We start from the raw sequence: 13,509 nt of genomic DNA on the forward strand, positions 1-13,509 counted from the left end.
AGATGATAATGCTGTTTGCCTTTTCAATCTGTTCTTCCTTTTCTCGTGCAGTCATTGTTGTAGGAAGAGCGGATTCACCCTTCAACGCGGTCACCAAGCCTTGATGTACCAGAACAACATGCATCTTTATCTTCCACATACCAAAGTCATTTGATCCATTGAACTTTTCAATGTCGAATTTTGTGGTTCCAACCATTGTTGCTCCGTTTTCCACATATGGCGCCAATTGTTAAAATAATATTGGGATCTACAGCAAGAATTAACCAACAAAACAGAAAATAAATAGTTGCAGAAAAAAAAACTAAAACATAGAACGTAATGCATTTTCTGTTGAAAATAGAGAACGTTCTGGACAAAACTGAAATACCAGAAAAATCAGAAAACCAGAAAACGGAGAACGTTCTTGGTTCTGCTTTCTGCAGTTTTGTAAACCAGTTTTCTCAATCAATATTAAACGAAAATTAAAGAAGGATAAGGGAAGAATAACACCAATAATTTACGTATTCAGTCTCAATTGATGAGACCTACGTCACGAGCAAGCAAGTAAGATTAATCCATTATTGTTAATTGAACTTTACAAGATTAAAGTCTTCTCAAGATTGATCTCCTAGTATCTATCACTATTTATGAACCAACAATACTTGTCTTTCTCTCAATCTTTCTTTCTCTCCGTTTAATCTTCTCTATATGATTTTCTATGAATTATGAATTGCATATGCCTTTGTTAGTTTCCAGCTCTTAATGCTACAACAACAACTTATCTGCTTCAATATTACAGCTTTATTTATAGTATACACAAACAAACTAACTGTAACTAGGGGTGGGAATAGGTCAGGCCAGGCCAGACTTTGAAAGGTCTGAGTCTGGCATACGATGAATTTTTTAGGCCTAAGCCTGGCCTACGGCCTATGATAGACTTTTTTTCCGGCCTGAGCCTGGCCTACGGCCTATCATGGTTTGGCCTGTAAGCCTATTTAAAAGCTTTATTCACATTAAAAATAATTTTTCTAACAAAATAATTTAAAAAATATATGAAACAACACCCTTTAAACCCTAAAAAATGATTTTTGGTTTAAAAGAATAAATTTTTTATTAAAACAAATGCACCCATTATTATCTCTCAAACAAATGGTCTCAAACAAACTCAGATTATTTACCTCTCAAACAAATCATCTTGTGTAACATCATATTTAGTAATAATATATATATATATATATATATATATAGGTAATAGATAAACAATTATCTATAGCTACATGATGTTCTACACATATCGATTTATATGATTCTCCATATACTAATACTAATGTTTATATGTATATATATATATTAAATAAAAAAAATAATTTTTCTAACAAAATAATTTTTTAAAAATATGAAACAAATACCTTTTAAACCCTAAAAAATAGTTTTTGGTTTAAAAGAATAAATTTTTTATTGAAACAAACGCACCTATTATTATCTCTCAAACAACTCAGAATATTACCTCTAAACAAATCCTCTCAAGCAACTCGAAATATTACCTCTCAAACAAACTCATATTCAGTAATAATAAACAATTAGGGTTTCTAAATTTATATACTAATAATATATATAAAGATAACAAATAAATAGTATTGGTTTTTATAAAATATAAAGTAACAAATAAATAATATCGGTTTTTATAAAAAATATGTTGTTTTCATACATGTGTGTTGGAGTGAGTGCAATGGAAATTAGAAGAAGAAAAAATAGAGAATGGAATACATATAAAATATATATAGGCCGACATGTCAGGCCTAATAGGCTTTTTTACAAGCCTGAGTCTGTCCTATTTACATAAATAAGCTTTAAAAACAGCATGAGTCTGACCTTTTTATTAAACAGGTCAGACCATAAGTAGGCCAGGTCATAGGTCCTGTCGCCTGTAACCACCTATCATAACTAATTTGGCCAAATGTAGCTATAACAACCACTAAAACTTAATCAACCTTAGTTAGATGATTTGAGGTACATATTCACAAAATATTTATAAGTATTTGCAAAATTCCATTAATTATTAACTTAACCGATTAATCTATTCAAACTATTACCAATTTAGCCCAGCTTAATCAATTAAAATCATCACAAATCAATTATTAGATTATTTATGAATTTTCATTAGGTTGCTAATCGATTACCTATACTGTCTAGTTAATTAATTATCTAATAACCTAATCGATTAATTAATTATTATAATTGATTAACTCATAATTTCCCTTCAATTATTTATTCATCTAATCGATTACGCTATAAATCATAATCGAGTAACGACTCAAAAATAACAAATACAAATTTAACAGGATCATAAATAGTCATTAATAATTATCAAGAGCAATAAACACATACGGCAACAACCAATTTACTCAATCACAACAATTTAATAATCATCAATAATCACGACCACATATCAAAGGATTATTTAAATCAATAAAACATATTCTAACCCGTCGTTCCCGCAACTATAACTACACATTTTATTATAGTCATCTGGATCTAGAGATCATGAGATAATTGTCCATTCGGTCAAAAAAAAATTATTTTTAGTATTAAATATAGTTAAATGCAATTAACTTTTTAAATTTTATGTAAAATACAAGTTAAATTTATTATATTATTTTTTAAATGTCAAATATTTATTTATCTATATTAAATATTTTGAATTAAATAAAAGGTGTAGAAAAAATAATAATATTAAATGATTAAAAAATAATTAATTTATGCTTATACTAGTATCTAGAGATAATATCTATTTAACTTAACAATTCTAAGTACCCATAACTCTCGTGAGTCAAATTAATTTCATACCTTAAATGATAAAAACACACAATTGAAATAAAGTATTCTTGTTGTACCAAAAACCTTAAGAATTCAAAACAATGACAAGGAATGAGAAAGATATTGATATCTATTGAACCAAATAAATTGTTTTCAAATGAAAATGAGATATCGAATTTAAACAGTAGCAAATGATTTCTTGTGACTCCCAACGATTCCACGGTTTCACCGAGACAAACGGTATAAAAACGACCGAGAATTGAAAAAAATAAGGATGTTTAATTGTTTGAATAATATTTCTCAAAGATGGCAACCTCAAATTGCTAAAGAGTAATCGTAATGGCTTACAAAATTAGTTCTCGAATTCAGATGACACGTATAAGGTTTCAAATTTAAAACAAAGCTCAGAATAAGAAAAAAAACAATTTATGCGATTGAATATATGATTTAAATAATTAACACAAAAAAAAGGACAATTTTCATTATTAAACAAAATTTTAAAGTGAGGAAATAGTAAAAAAAATATAACAAGTTTATTACATGTGTATGTAAAAGAACATTAGTTAAAAGAATATCAACCTCTAAATTAAATTTAAGAGATTACCTTGAGTTTATCCAACAAAGTCGTCTATACTATTAAACCGACAATATTTGCAGAAGTCACATTCATACAATATTAATATTAAATGTCAGTGCATTGTTTTTTTTAAAATTATTTATAAAATAATCAATATTTATGATACTTTCATAAAGTATTTCCCTTTTATAAAATATTTTTATTTTATTTGTGTAAAATATTATTTAATTTTTCTACCTTTTCCTTAAGTGCATACTATCATAGTCATAAGATGATGTAAAAAAAAATCAAATAGTCATGTGATAACAGTGAAGAGATAGAAAGAGAAGGTAGCAACCAATCATTTCTAAGTTCGTACCCCCAATTTCATAGTAGTGCTCCTTTTCTCACCCCCTCATCCCACATACCAAAATCCCAACATAGTAGTCCCATAATTTTTCCTATATATAAGACCAAATAGCTTCTCCAAAAACTTGAATTTCTCTCAACATTATCAACATTCACCACTAATACAAAATTTCATATTCTCCATACAAAATTCACAACCAAAGTATGGCAGATAGCCCAAGCAAAAGCAAGAGCAACTCTCTCATCCACCATACCACAACTACAAAGGGTGGTTGGCATGCTGCCATCTTCATCATATGTAAGTTCAACTCTCCATTTATCAATTTTCAACAAATCTCCAACACCCATTTCTTCATTCTCCCCAATTTTTTCAATATATGGTTAATCATGACTCAAAAAATGTAATTTCAACTTCAATTCAACACTCTCATTAATTATTTTTATCAAAATCTCCCACACCCATTTCTTATTTCTCCCCAATTAATTTTTTATTTTATTTATTTCCATTTTATATCATGTAATTGATCACATGGTCCTTTAATTATTATATTATATTATATAGTTGTGGAAGTTGCGGAGAGATTTGCATACCAAGGTTTGGCTTCAAATCTAGTAAACTACCTCACAAAATTTCTGAATGAACCAACAACAACAGCTGTGAAAAACGTGAACACATGGGTTGGTGTTTCATCACTCTTCCCTTTGCTTGGTGGTTTCATAGCTGATTCCTATCTTGGTCGATTCAACACCATACTCTTGTCTTCACTCATTTATCTTGTGGTAAATAATTTTTTCACTCCACTCAATAGTACTATTATTAACTCTTTATTTTATGGTATAGTAGTATTATTAATATCTACATACTTTTCTTTATATCTTTCTTTCCTTGTTCTTGATTCTTAATGTGTTCCCTCTTCTTTTTGTGTGATGTAACATTTTTGTCTTTTGCGGAGATTTGTATTATGCATAGGGTCCCACACGTGTAGGAAGTAGGAAACGTAATGTAAATCTTTAATAATGCTAAGAGCATCCTTTTCTTTTTAAAGGTGAAAATAGTATATATTATTATTATTAAAATCTCCCAAGAGCAAGTCTTAGGAGTATTTTGTAAAAAAAAGAAAAACTCTTATAGGAGTATGCTGTCCAATAAACATGGATATTAGATCGGTACTGTTTTTGAGACCAAAATGTCATATATGCATATGAGGACGAATAAGCAATTTAGATTATCTACTTATCTAACGAGAATAATGTCAACTATAATAAATTAAACTTAGACATGGTAAATATTACTATTAAGACCGTTTTAAAGATTTTAAAATTAAACTATTAATAAAAAAATATAATTTTAATAATTAAAAAGAAGAAAAAAATTAATTTTTATAATTAAATATCTACCTAACCAAAAAAGATTTTTCACTCATTAGTAGATTTATTTTTTATTCGCTTTAAATTCTTAATTTTAAATATTTTTTTGTAAAAATTGATATTTTTAATCTCTAATTTTTTTTATAAAATCAAAATAGTAACTAAAAATACATAAATTTTTTTAAAAACTAAACTTAAAAAGGTATAAAAACTAAAATATGTTTAACAAAAACATTTGTCCTCATTTCATCATATTATTTATAAAAAAATTGAAATCCTCTATGCTATTGGACTAAATTTTGATTTTTTATTTACTTATATATTTTACTTATTTTAAGAGGTCCAAATTCAAGTGTGGTAGTACTTGATGGGGAGAGTAACTTTAATAAGCCTATGTGAGACCCACGTGTTTTTAATGTATTTAGAAAAAATAAACATGCTTTTGTGCCAAAAATCAGCTTTACCACTTTGTAAACATAAATTAAAAGTAAATTTTCTTGCAAGGACAAATATCAAATATGGCCCTCATTTATGAGACAGAGAGGAAGTATTTAAATATTATATTTATTTTATTGTATATTAATTATTTATGACTTTCATAACTTATTCATCCATAAGTATACAACGTGACACATTTATTATTGGGTTTAATAATATGACGACAAACCTTACCGACTGTACCATGACTATTCTTCAATTAAATGTTCATAATTCATCAAAATTAATAACAGTTGCTACTGTGCTGATCATCTAATAAAAATTAACGATATAAATAAATTTGCAAGTAGAGTAAATATTAATTTATGAATATCACTTATAAATTTATTTATATTATCAATTTTTATTAAACTATTAATAAAAAAATATAATTTTAATAATTAAAAAGAAGAAAAAAATTAATTTTTATAATTAAATATCTACCTAACCAAAAAAGATTTTTCACTCATTAGTAGATTTATTTTTTATTCGCTTTAAATTCTTAATTTTAAATATTTTTTTGTAAAAATTGATATTTTTAATCTCTAATTTTTTTTATAAAATCAAAATAGTAACTAAAAATACATAAATTTTTTTAAAAACTAAACTTAAAAAGGTATAAAAACTAAAATATGTTTAACAAAAACATTTGTCCTCATTTCATCATATTATTTATAAAAAAATTGAAATCCTCTATGCTATTGGACTAAATTTTGATTTTTTATTTACTTATATATTTTACTTATTTTAAGAGGTCCAAATTCAAGTGTGGTAGTACTTGATGGGGAGAGTAACTTTAATAAGCCTATGTGAGACCCACGTGTTTTTAATGTATTTAGAAAAAATAAACATGCTTTTGTGCCAAAAATCAGCTTTACCACTTTGTAAACATAAATTAAAAGTAAATTTTCTTGCAAGGACAAATATCAAATATGGCCCTCATTTATGAGACAGAGAGGAAGTATTTAAATATTATATTTATTTTATTGTATATTAATTATTTATGACTTTCATAACTTATTCATCCATAAGTATACAACGTGACACATTTATTATTGGGTTTAATAATATGACGACAAACCTTACCGACTGTACCATGACTATTCTTCAATTAAATGTTCATAATTCATCAAAATTAATAACAGTTGCTACTGTGCTGATCATCTAATAAAAATTAACGATATAAATAAATTTGCAAGTAGAGTAAATATTAATTTATGAATATCACTTATAAATTTATTTATATTATCAATTTTTATTAGATGATAAATGAATTATCTATAATTTTACAAAGAAGACCTAAATCGCACCTTTTTTTACCTCCTCGTACAACAACTACAACTGATGTGTGAATGAACGACCTTTTTATCCTAACTTTCTTTATAGGCAAAATAGTGTTTTTTTTTAAATAACCTTTTCTCTAAAAAAAATTATTTAAACATTTTTTTTATAAAATTTATATACCTAAATACCATTTTTTTTATTAAATTATAAGTCGTCATTTGGAATGACGACTTCCTTAAGGAAATCACTTTTCAAATAGCGACTTTCTAAAATATTTTCTTAAAAAAAAAATTCAATTTTTATTCAAATAACAAAATATATATATATATATATATATATATATAATTAATATAATTAATAAAAATACATAAAAAAACTCGCTGATCTCAATTACGATTGTCCAATGGTGATGTACCGTCGTCAAAATTCTGTAGGTGTGAGAAAACATCGACAATGTGGTACAGTAGGCCACCTTCGACATTAATTTTTATTGTAATTTTTGTAAAATTTGTGATATTTTTTATGAATGAAAATTATGTAATTTAAAATTTGTATTTATGTATTTTTATCAATTATATATATATATATATATATATATTATTTTTGTTATTGAATAAAAATTGATTTTTTTTTGTTTAAAAAAAAAACCTTTGGGAAGTCGTCATTAGAAAAGTGAGCTTTTTTAATGATGTCGGCATTTAAAAAAAAAAGGTATTTAAGTATATAATTTTAAAAAAGAGTATTTAAGTAATTTTTTTAAAAAAAAGGAGTATTGAAAAAAAAACCTGCAAAATAGTGTCTCATTAAAAAAGTTGCTAAATTAAATAATGCTATATTTTTTTTTCCAACTTTATGTGAAGCATTTTGTGTGTGAATACTTTATAAGAACGATCGAGGCATGCTTCTCATGATTCCAATATTCCATTTTATGATTTGCACATTTCCTGTGGATTTGTCCTCATTATACAAGTCAGCCAATGCATGCCCTATCAATTAATTAATTAATTCATTAATTAATTTAAAGTTAGTGTATAAAACTTTAGTTTAACTAATTGTGTATGGATAATTAAGATTCTAATTAAGGTTGACTTGTGACATACACATTACATTACAGGGTATGATTTTCTTGACACTTTCAGTATCAGCACTTAGACATAAGACACTTTTCTTCTTTGCACTTTATGTGCTCTCCATTGGTGAAGGAGGCCATAAACCTTGTGTTCAAACTTTCGCGGCGGATCAATTCGACGACGACACGCCGGAAGAGAAGGATGCTAAGAGTTCATTCTTCAATTGGTGGTATTTGGGCATTGTTGCTGGTTCAACTGCCGCTGTCTTTATACCTGTATATCTTCAGGTAAATTTTACTCCAATATATATTGTTTTCTCATATCGAATTTCAATTATAATTTGTTAGTAGCTGTATAAATGCTTTTTTATAAAAATAATAGAGTTTAAAATTTTTTATGGTAAAATTACAAATAAAATAATTTAAATGAAAGATAAAATTAGAAGAAAGAAAAGTTACTTATCATTTGATATAAAAATATAAAGAAGGGTAATATTGTAAATAAAAATAAGATATAAAGGTAAATAAAATTAGAAGAAAAAAATCACGCCAAAATTTGATATTTCTTTTATGTAATGCTGGTGTATAGATTTTTAAAAAGTATTTTTTTATATTTAATTTTCTGAGTTGAGATTACTAATAATTTAAATTAAATAAATAGTAGATATAGTCTTAAAAATTCATTTTCTTTGAATTCAGAAATTATTTTAGAGGATCAAAACATATTGAAAAAAATTTAACAAATGCACGACTAGTTATGAATTTGTTAAAATGTATTTTTCTTTACTATTTCTATTAATAGAAGACTTAAATTATTCACTTTAGAAAAATTAATACAACAAAATAAAATTAATTAAGACTAAAAAATAATACCAGCCTATATATATAAGCCTTGTCATATTGCTAGACAGACTAAGAAATTGGATACATATTTAATATTTTATTCATTTCAAATTTTTGTCACTAATGCAATTTTTATTTACTTGGACAATTTACACAAATACTATTATTCTCTTTATTTTGTCTTTGTCTGTTCAACTGAATCTGTCCCGAAAATAAAACAGAGGAATCCAACTATACCATGTACACTAACTTTTATGACGTTGTGATTGCAAGGAATAATTTGAGAATCAAATTGTTGATATAATTTTGCTAAAAATAATCTTGAAAAATAATTGTTTCGAAAATCTTTCAAGTTACAAGAATCAGATTTTCTACTGTTAACTATGAATTTGTTTGTTTGTTTGTGGTTCAATTCTTTACACGTATATATGACAAAATCCACATTTGACATAATTCAACTATTTTGGCTATTCGAGAATTCACACGTTCACTAATTTTATAACTTAATACATGAAATTTAAATTATTCTATCTTAATTAAACTACTATTTTGTAAATGTGGAGACTCCAATCATAGAGGAGCCAAATATAGAAAATTAATGTTAGACCAAAATAGAAATCCCAATATACTTCCCAAAAGTAAGTGGACTTTCGAAAGCTTGAAAGTTGGATAAGAGCACTCACATATTCCTAAATCAACATTGCAAGAAAAATTATACTAGTTTTTTCAGCGCTAATGCCTTCTTTTAATTCTTTAATTATAAATATCTTTGTGAAAAATTAAATTAGTGTTTCTTTTAGTTTGAAAATGATGTTATATAAAGGGATAATTTCTTTTTTGCAAGAAGGTTTTATATATCGAGATGATAGTAGTATTATTTTTTGTTTTTAGTATTTGTAATTTTTTTTGTTTTTAGTTATTACAAATATATTATTTTTGCCTTTTTTTTTCTTTGTGTTTTTAAAATTTATTCATATTAAAATTAGTCATTGTAATTTCATTTTAGTCTTTATTTTAAATTATTAAAATCAAATATACTATATTATATTGATTAATGTTAATACGAATAAATTTTGTAGAGATTTAAATAAAACTTTATAAAAATTGAAACCAAAATTTAGTATATATTTATGGAAAGTAAAAACAAAGAATTATTTTTATAAAGACTAGAAAGAAAAAAAAGCATATTTATATCAAATAAAATCATACTTAAATTGGTCATGTAAATATAACTCAGATGACAATTATTATATAAATATTTGATATAATTTAAATTTAAAATATCCATTCTATGTATTTAGTATGTGTGATTTCGGCACTGAGCTTTTCATAAAAAAACATAGTTAAACTTGATTCTCTAAAAGTAACGATAAAAGATAAACACAATGATAAAATATTATTTGAAAGTAGCCATTAAATAATTATTTTGATTGAAGCAATATATAAAAATTGTCATGCAACGCCAAAACGAATAGAATATTGACAACTTCTACTGTACTAAAAATGTATCGGTACAATTAAAATTTTAATTAATAATTGTATTAATTTATTCATATCAGTAGTTGTATGTTAAAAAATCATTAAATCAATAATACCATAATATATTTTAGTTCTTAATAATTATACAAATTATTTATGCAATTAAAAATCATGACAAAATTTTATTTAAAAGTATTAAAAAATAGTCATTTCTAATTATAAAAATCATTATTAAAATAACTGATTCATTATAAACACGTCATTGAATTATTTGATCAATTAATTTAATAACATAAAAATATATGAATTTATAAATATATGATAGAAAAATTCCGAGAATATTACAATAGTGATGTGAATGATATCTTACAAGGAGAGTAGACACACTCATTTCTTCTCTAGAAACCTTGAACCAACATGAGAGAACATGTTCCTAATAGAATTGTCTTTTCAATTTGTACACCATGTATTTGTTGTAATGAATATTGAATTAATATGTGTGAATTAAAAATAAAAATAAAAATGTACAGGATAATGTTGGGTGGGGAGTGGGGTTGGGAGTATTGGCAGGAGTGTTGGCATTGGCATTAGCACTTTTCTTGTTGGGAATCAAAAGGTACAGAAAAGAAAGCCCTACAGGAAGCCCATTTACAAGACTGGCCCAAGTTTTTGTTGCTACAGCTCGCAAGTGGCGCGTGCAACACACGCTCTCTCTTAATCATTTTTGCTATAGTGAAGATGACAAAGTTGAGCCTCATCATCTTCATGTTCAACCTAAATATCATACTTTGCTCCATACTCGTCAATATAGGTTGCTTTCTAACTTCAATTATTCTTTGCTTAATATATTCAAACCTATGCCCCATGTAGTTGGATGAGTGACATTGATGTGACAAATTTTAGTACATATAATTGCATTTAAGAATTTTAGGTTCACCTTGTTACACGTTGAAAAGTCATGACTTGATTAATTTTTCATGGGGTATGTGAGTTGGGTGTGATTGGAGTTGATAATTTGACAAACTTCATAATTATTGGCTCTAGCCTATATGTTTAAGGGGCTAAAAAATTTTATAATTTAAAAAGCTTTAAAAAAGAAATTTCCTAAAATTTTGTGGGCTAACAAATTTTTTTGAAAAATAATTTTTTTACCGATAAAAAAGTTTCGATTATTTTATTCGAGAAAAAAAAAAATTTTGAGAATTTTTTATTTATTTTTCTCACAAAATTTTTTGAAAATTTTTTTATTTTAATTCTTTTCGAAAATTTTTCAAAAAAAATTTCAAAATTTTGGGAGTCTATAAGCCCCTGAGCCCCCTCTCTTAAGCCCCATAAAATAATGGACCGATATTTTAAAAAAAATATTTTGATAGGAGACATTATATTAAGGATTTAATAAAGAAAAAATTAACGGGTCTAGTAGTTGTTTTTTGACAGCTCTACCAACAATTTATAATGAACTTGGATTTTTTGTTTTCTATGTGTTTATTGTTCAGTAGTTGCTACTAGTACGTACTATCTAATTTCTCTAAAAATAATATTCTTGTAACAAAATAAATTATATGAAAAATTTGAAACAGATTTTTGGACAAGGCAGCAACAATTGACGAAATTGATTCATCAAATAAAACAAGAAATCCATGGAGACTATGTTCAGTGACACAAGTTGAAGAAGTGAAGCTAGTTCTTCGCCTTATCCCAATATGGCTAAGTTGTTTAATGTTCACAGTTGTTCAAGCTCAAGGACACACATATTTCACCAAACAAGGTGGAACTTTAATCCACACCATAGGTTCAAATTTTCAATTCCCTCCGGCGTCGCTTCAAGGCCTAGTTGGCGTCACGATCCTCTTCGTTGTTCCAATTTACGACCGTGTTTTTGTGCCGTTGGCTAGAAAGTTCACACACCACCCGAACGGGATAACCGTGTTGCAAAGAATTGGGGTCGGTTTATTTTTGTCAATACTAACAATGGTTGTTTCGGCACTTGTTGAAACGAAAAGGGTAACCGTTGCTAAAAGTCACGGTTTAATCGACAATCCTAGTGAAATATTACCAATGAGTATTTGGTGGTTACTTCCTCAATACATGATCACTGGTGTTTCAGATGCTTTCACAATTGTTGGATTACAAGAATTGTTCTATGATCAAATGCCTGAAGGATTGAGAAGTTTAGGGGCTGCAGCATATATAAGTATAGTTGGAGTTGGAAGTTTTGTTAGTAACATTATTATTGTTATTGTTGAAGTGATTACTTCAAAAAGTGGTGAGAAATGGTTGGGAAATAATATCAATAGGGCACACCTTGATGATTATTATTGGGTTATGGCTGTTTTATGTGCTTTGAATTTGGGGGTTTATATGTGGATTGCAAAGTGTTATGAGTATAAGAAGGTTGATGGGGGTGAAACTAGTAATCAAGAGGGGTCTAGTTACAATAAATATCGTGGTGGAGTGTAACACAAGGCAAGAAAATGCTTTTGTTAATTGTTATAACTAATGTTGTAATTTCCAAATGAGTAATATAGAGTTTTAGGTTGTTGTATAATAACAATAAGTTATTAATCTAGTTGCATCTTTGTTTCAACTTAATTCAAGATCATCTATGTGTGTTTTTTTTCTTTCTAAAACTTATTGTTAGTTTAGAAATTTATACATACTTTTTATATACATTGTCAATCACGAATTACAGAGCATAATAGTTGGTTCATATTTTACTATGGATGACATTATAGTTCTATTATAGTCTCTACTTGACAATATTTAATAATAATAGTAGTTTGTTAAATTTTGGTATGCTATAATAATTATTTGACAATATTAGGAATTTCAAAGTTGGACTTAAATTAAGTGCTTAGTTAGTTCAAACACTTTCAACTCAAATCTTAGATTGGTTTCTTGTTTTTTTTTTTATAAGCAAGAGAAGAGAAAATTTTAGCAAAAATTGTACTAAAGAATTGACAAACATGAAGTCATGGAAAAAAGAAAAGCTATCAGGACCAATGGCTTAAAGAAAAGAACACAACTAAACAAAGGCAACAACATATCAGAATTTTGAATTCAGATTGCTTGTAGTAGACGAAATCATAAAGTTGGTACATCGGTCCGTTGAATTGAGATTTGAAAATCCATATTTCGATTTTCGTATTTTAATTTTTTACAAAAAGAAATTAAAGACTGTAGTGTCCAATCTCAATCCAACGACCACTAATGCATTAAATGTGTGATTTTGTCCACGGCAAGACAATATTCTATAGTCTCTCCAAAT

The 13,509-nt window shown here is 26.6% G+C and overlaps 1 protein-coding gene across 1 annotated transcript; it reads left to right on the forward strand.

Moving 5' to 3' along the window:
• The first annotated feature begins 3,782 nt into the window (after window positions 1–3,782).
• Window positions 3,783–12,833, forward strand: LOC101515495 (protein NRT1/ PTR FAMILY 5.4). Its single transcript, XM_004510973.4, has 5 exons — window positions 3,783–4,019; window positions 4,284–4,501; window positions 7,965–8,207; window positions 10,772–11,052; window positions 11,822–12,833. The coding sequence occupies exons 1-5, from the start codon at window positions 3,926–3,928 to the stop codon at window positions 12,699–12,701; spliced, it is 1,716 nt and encodes a 571-aa protein (XP_004511030.1). The 5' UTR covers window positions 3,783–3,925; the 3' UTR covers window positions 12,702–12,833.
• Window positions 12,834–13,509: the final 676 nt, after the last annotated feature.

This window comes from Cicer arietinum, chromosome 7 (assembly GCF_000331145.2).
Source record: "Cicer arietinum cultivar CDC Frontier isolate Library 1 chromosome 7, Cicar.CDCFrontier_v2.0, whole genome shotgun sequence".
NCBI classification, from domain to species: domain Eukaryota; kingdom Viridiplantae; phylum Streptophyta; class Magnoliopsida; order Fabales; family Fabaceae; genus Cicer; species Cicer arietinum.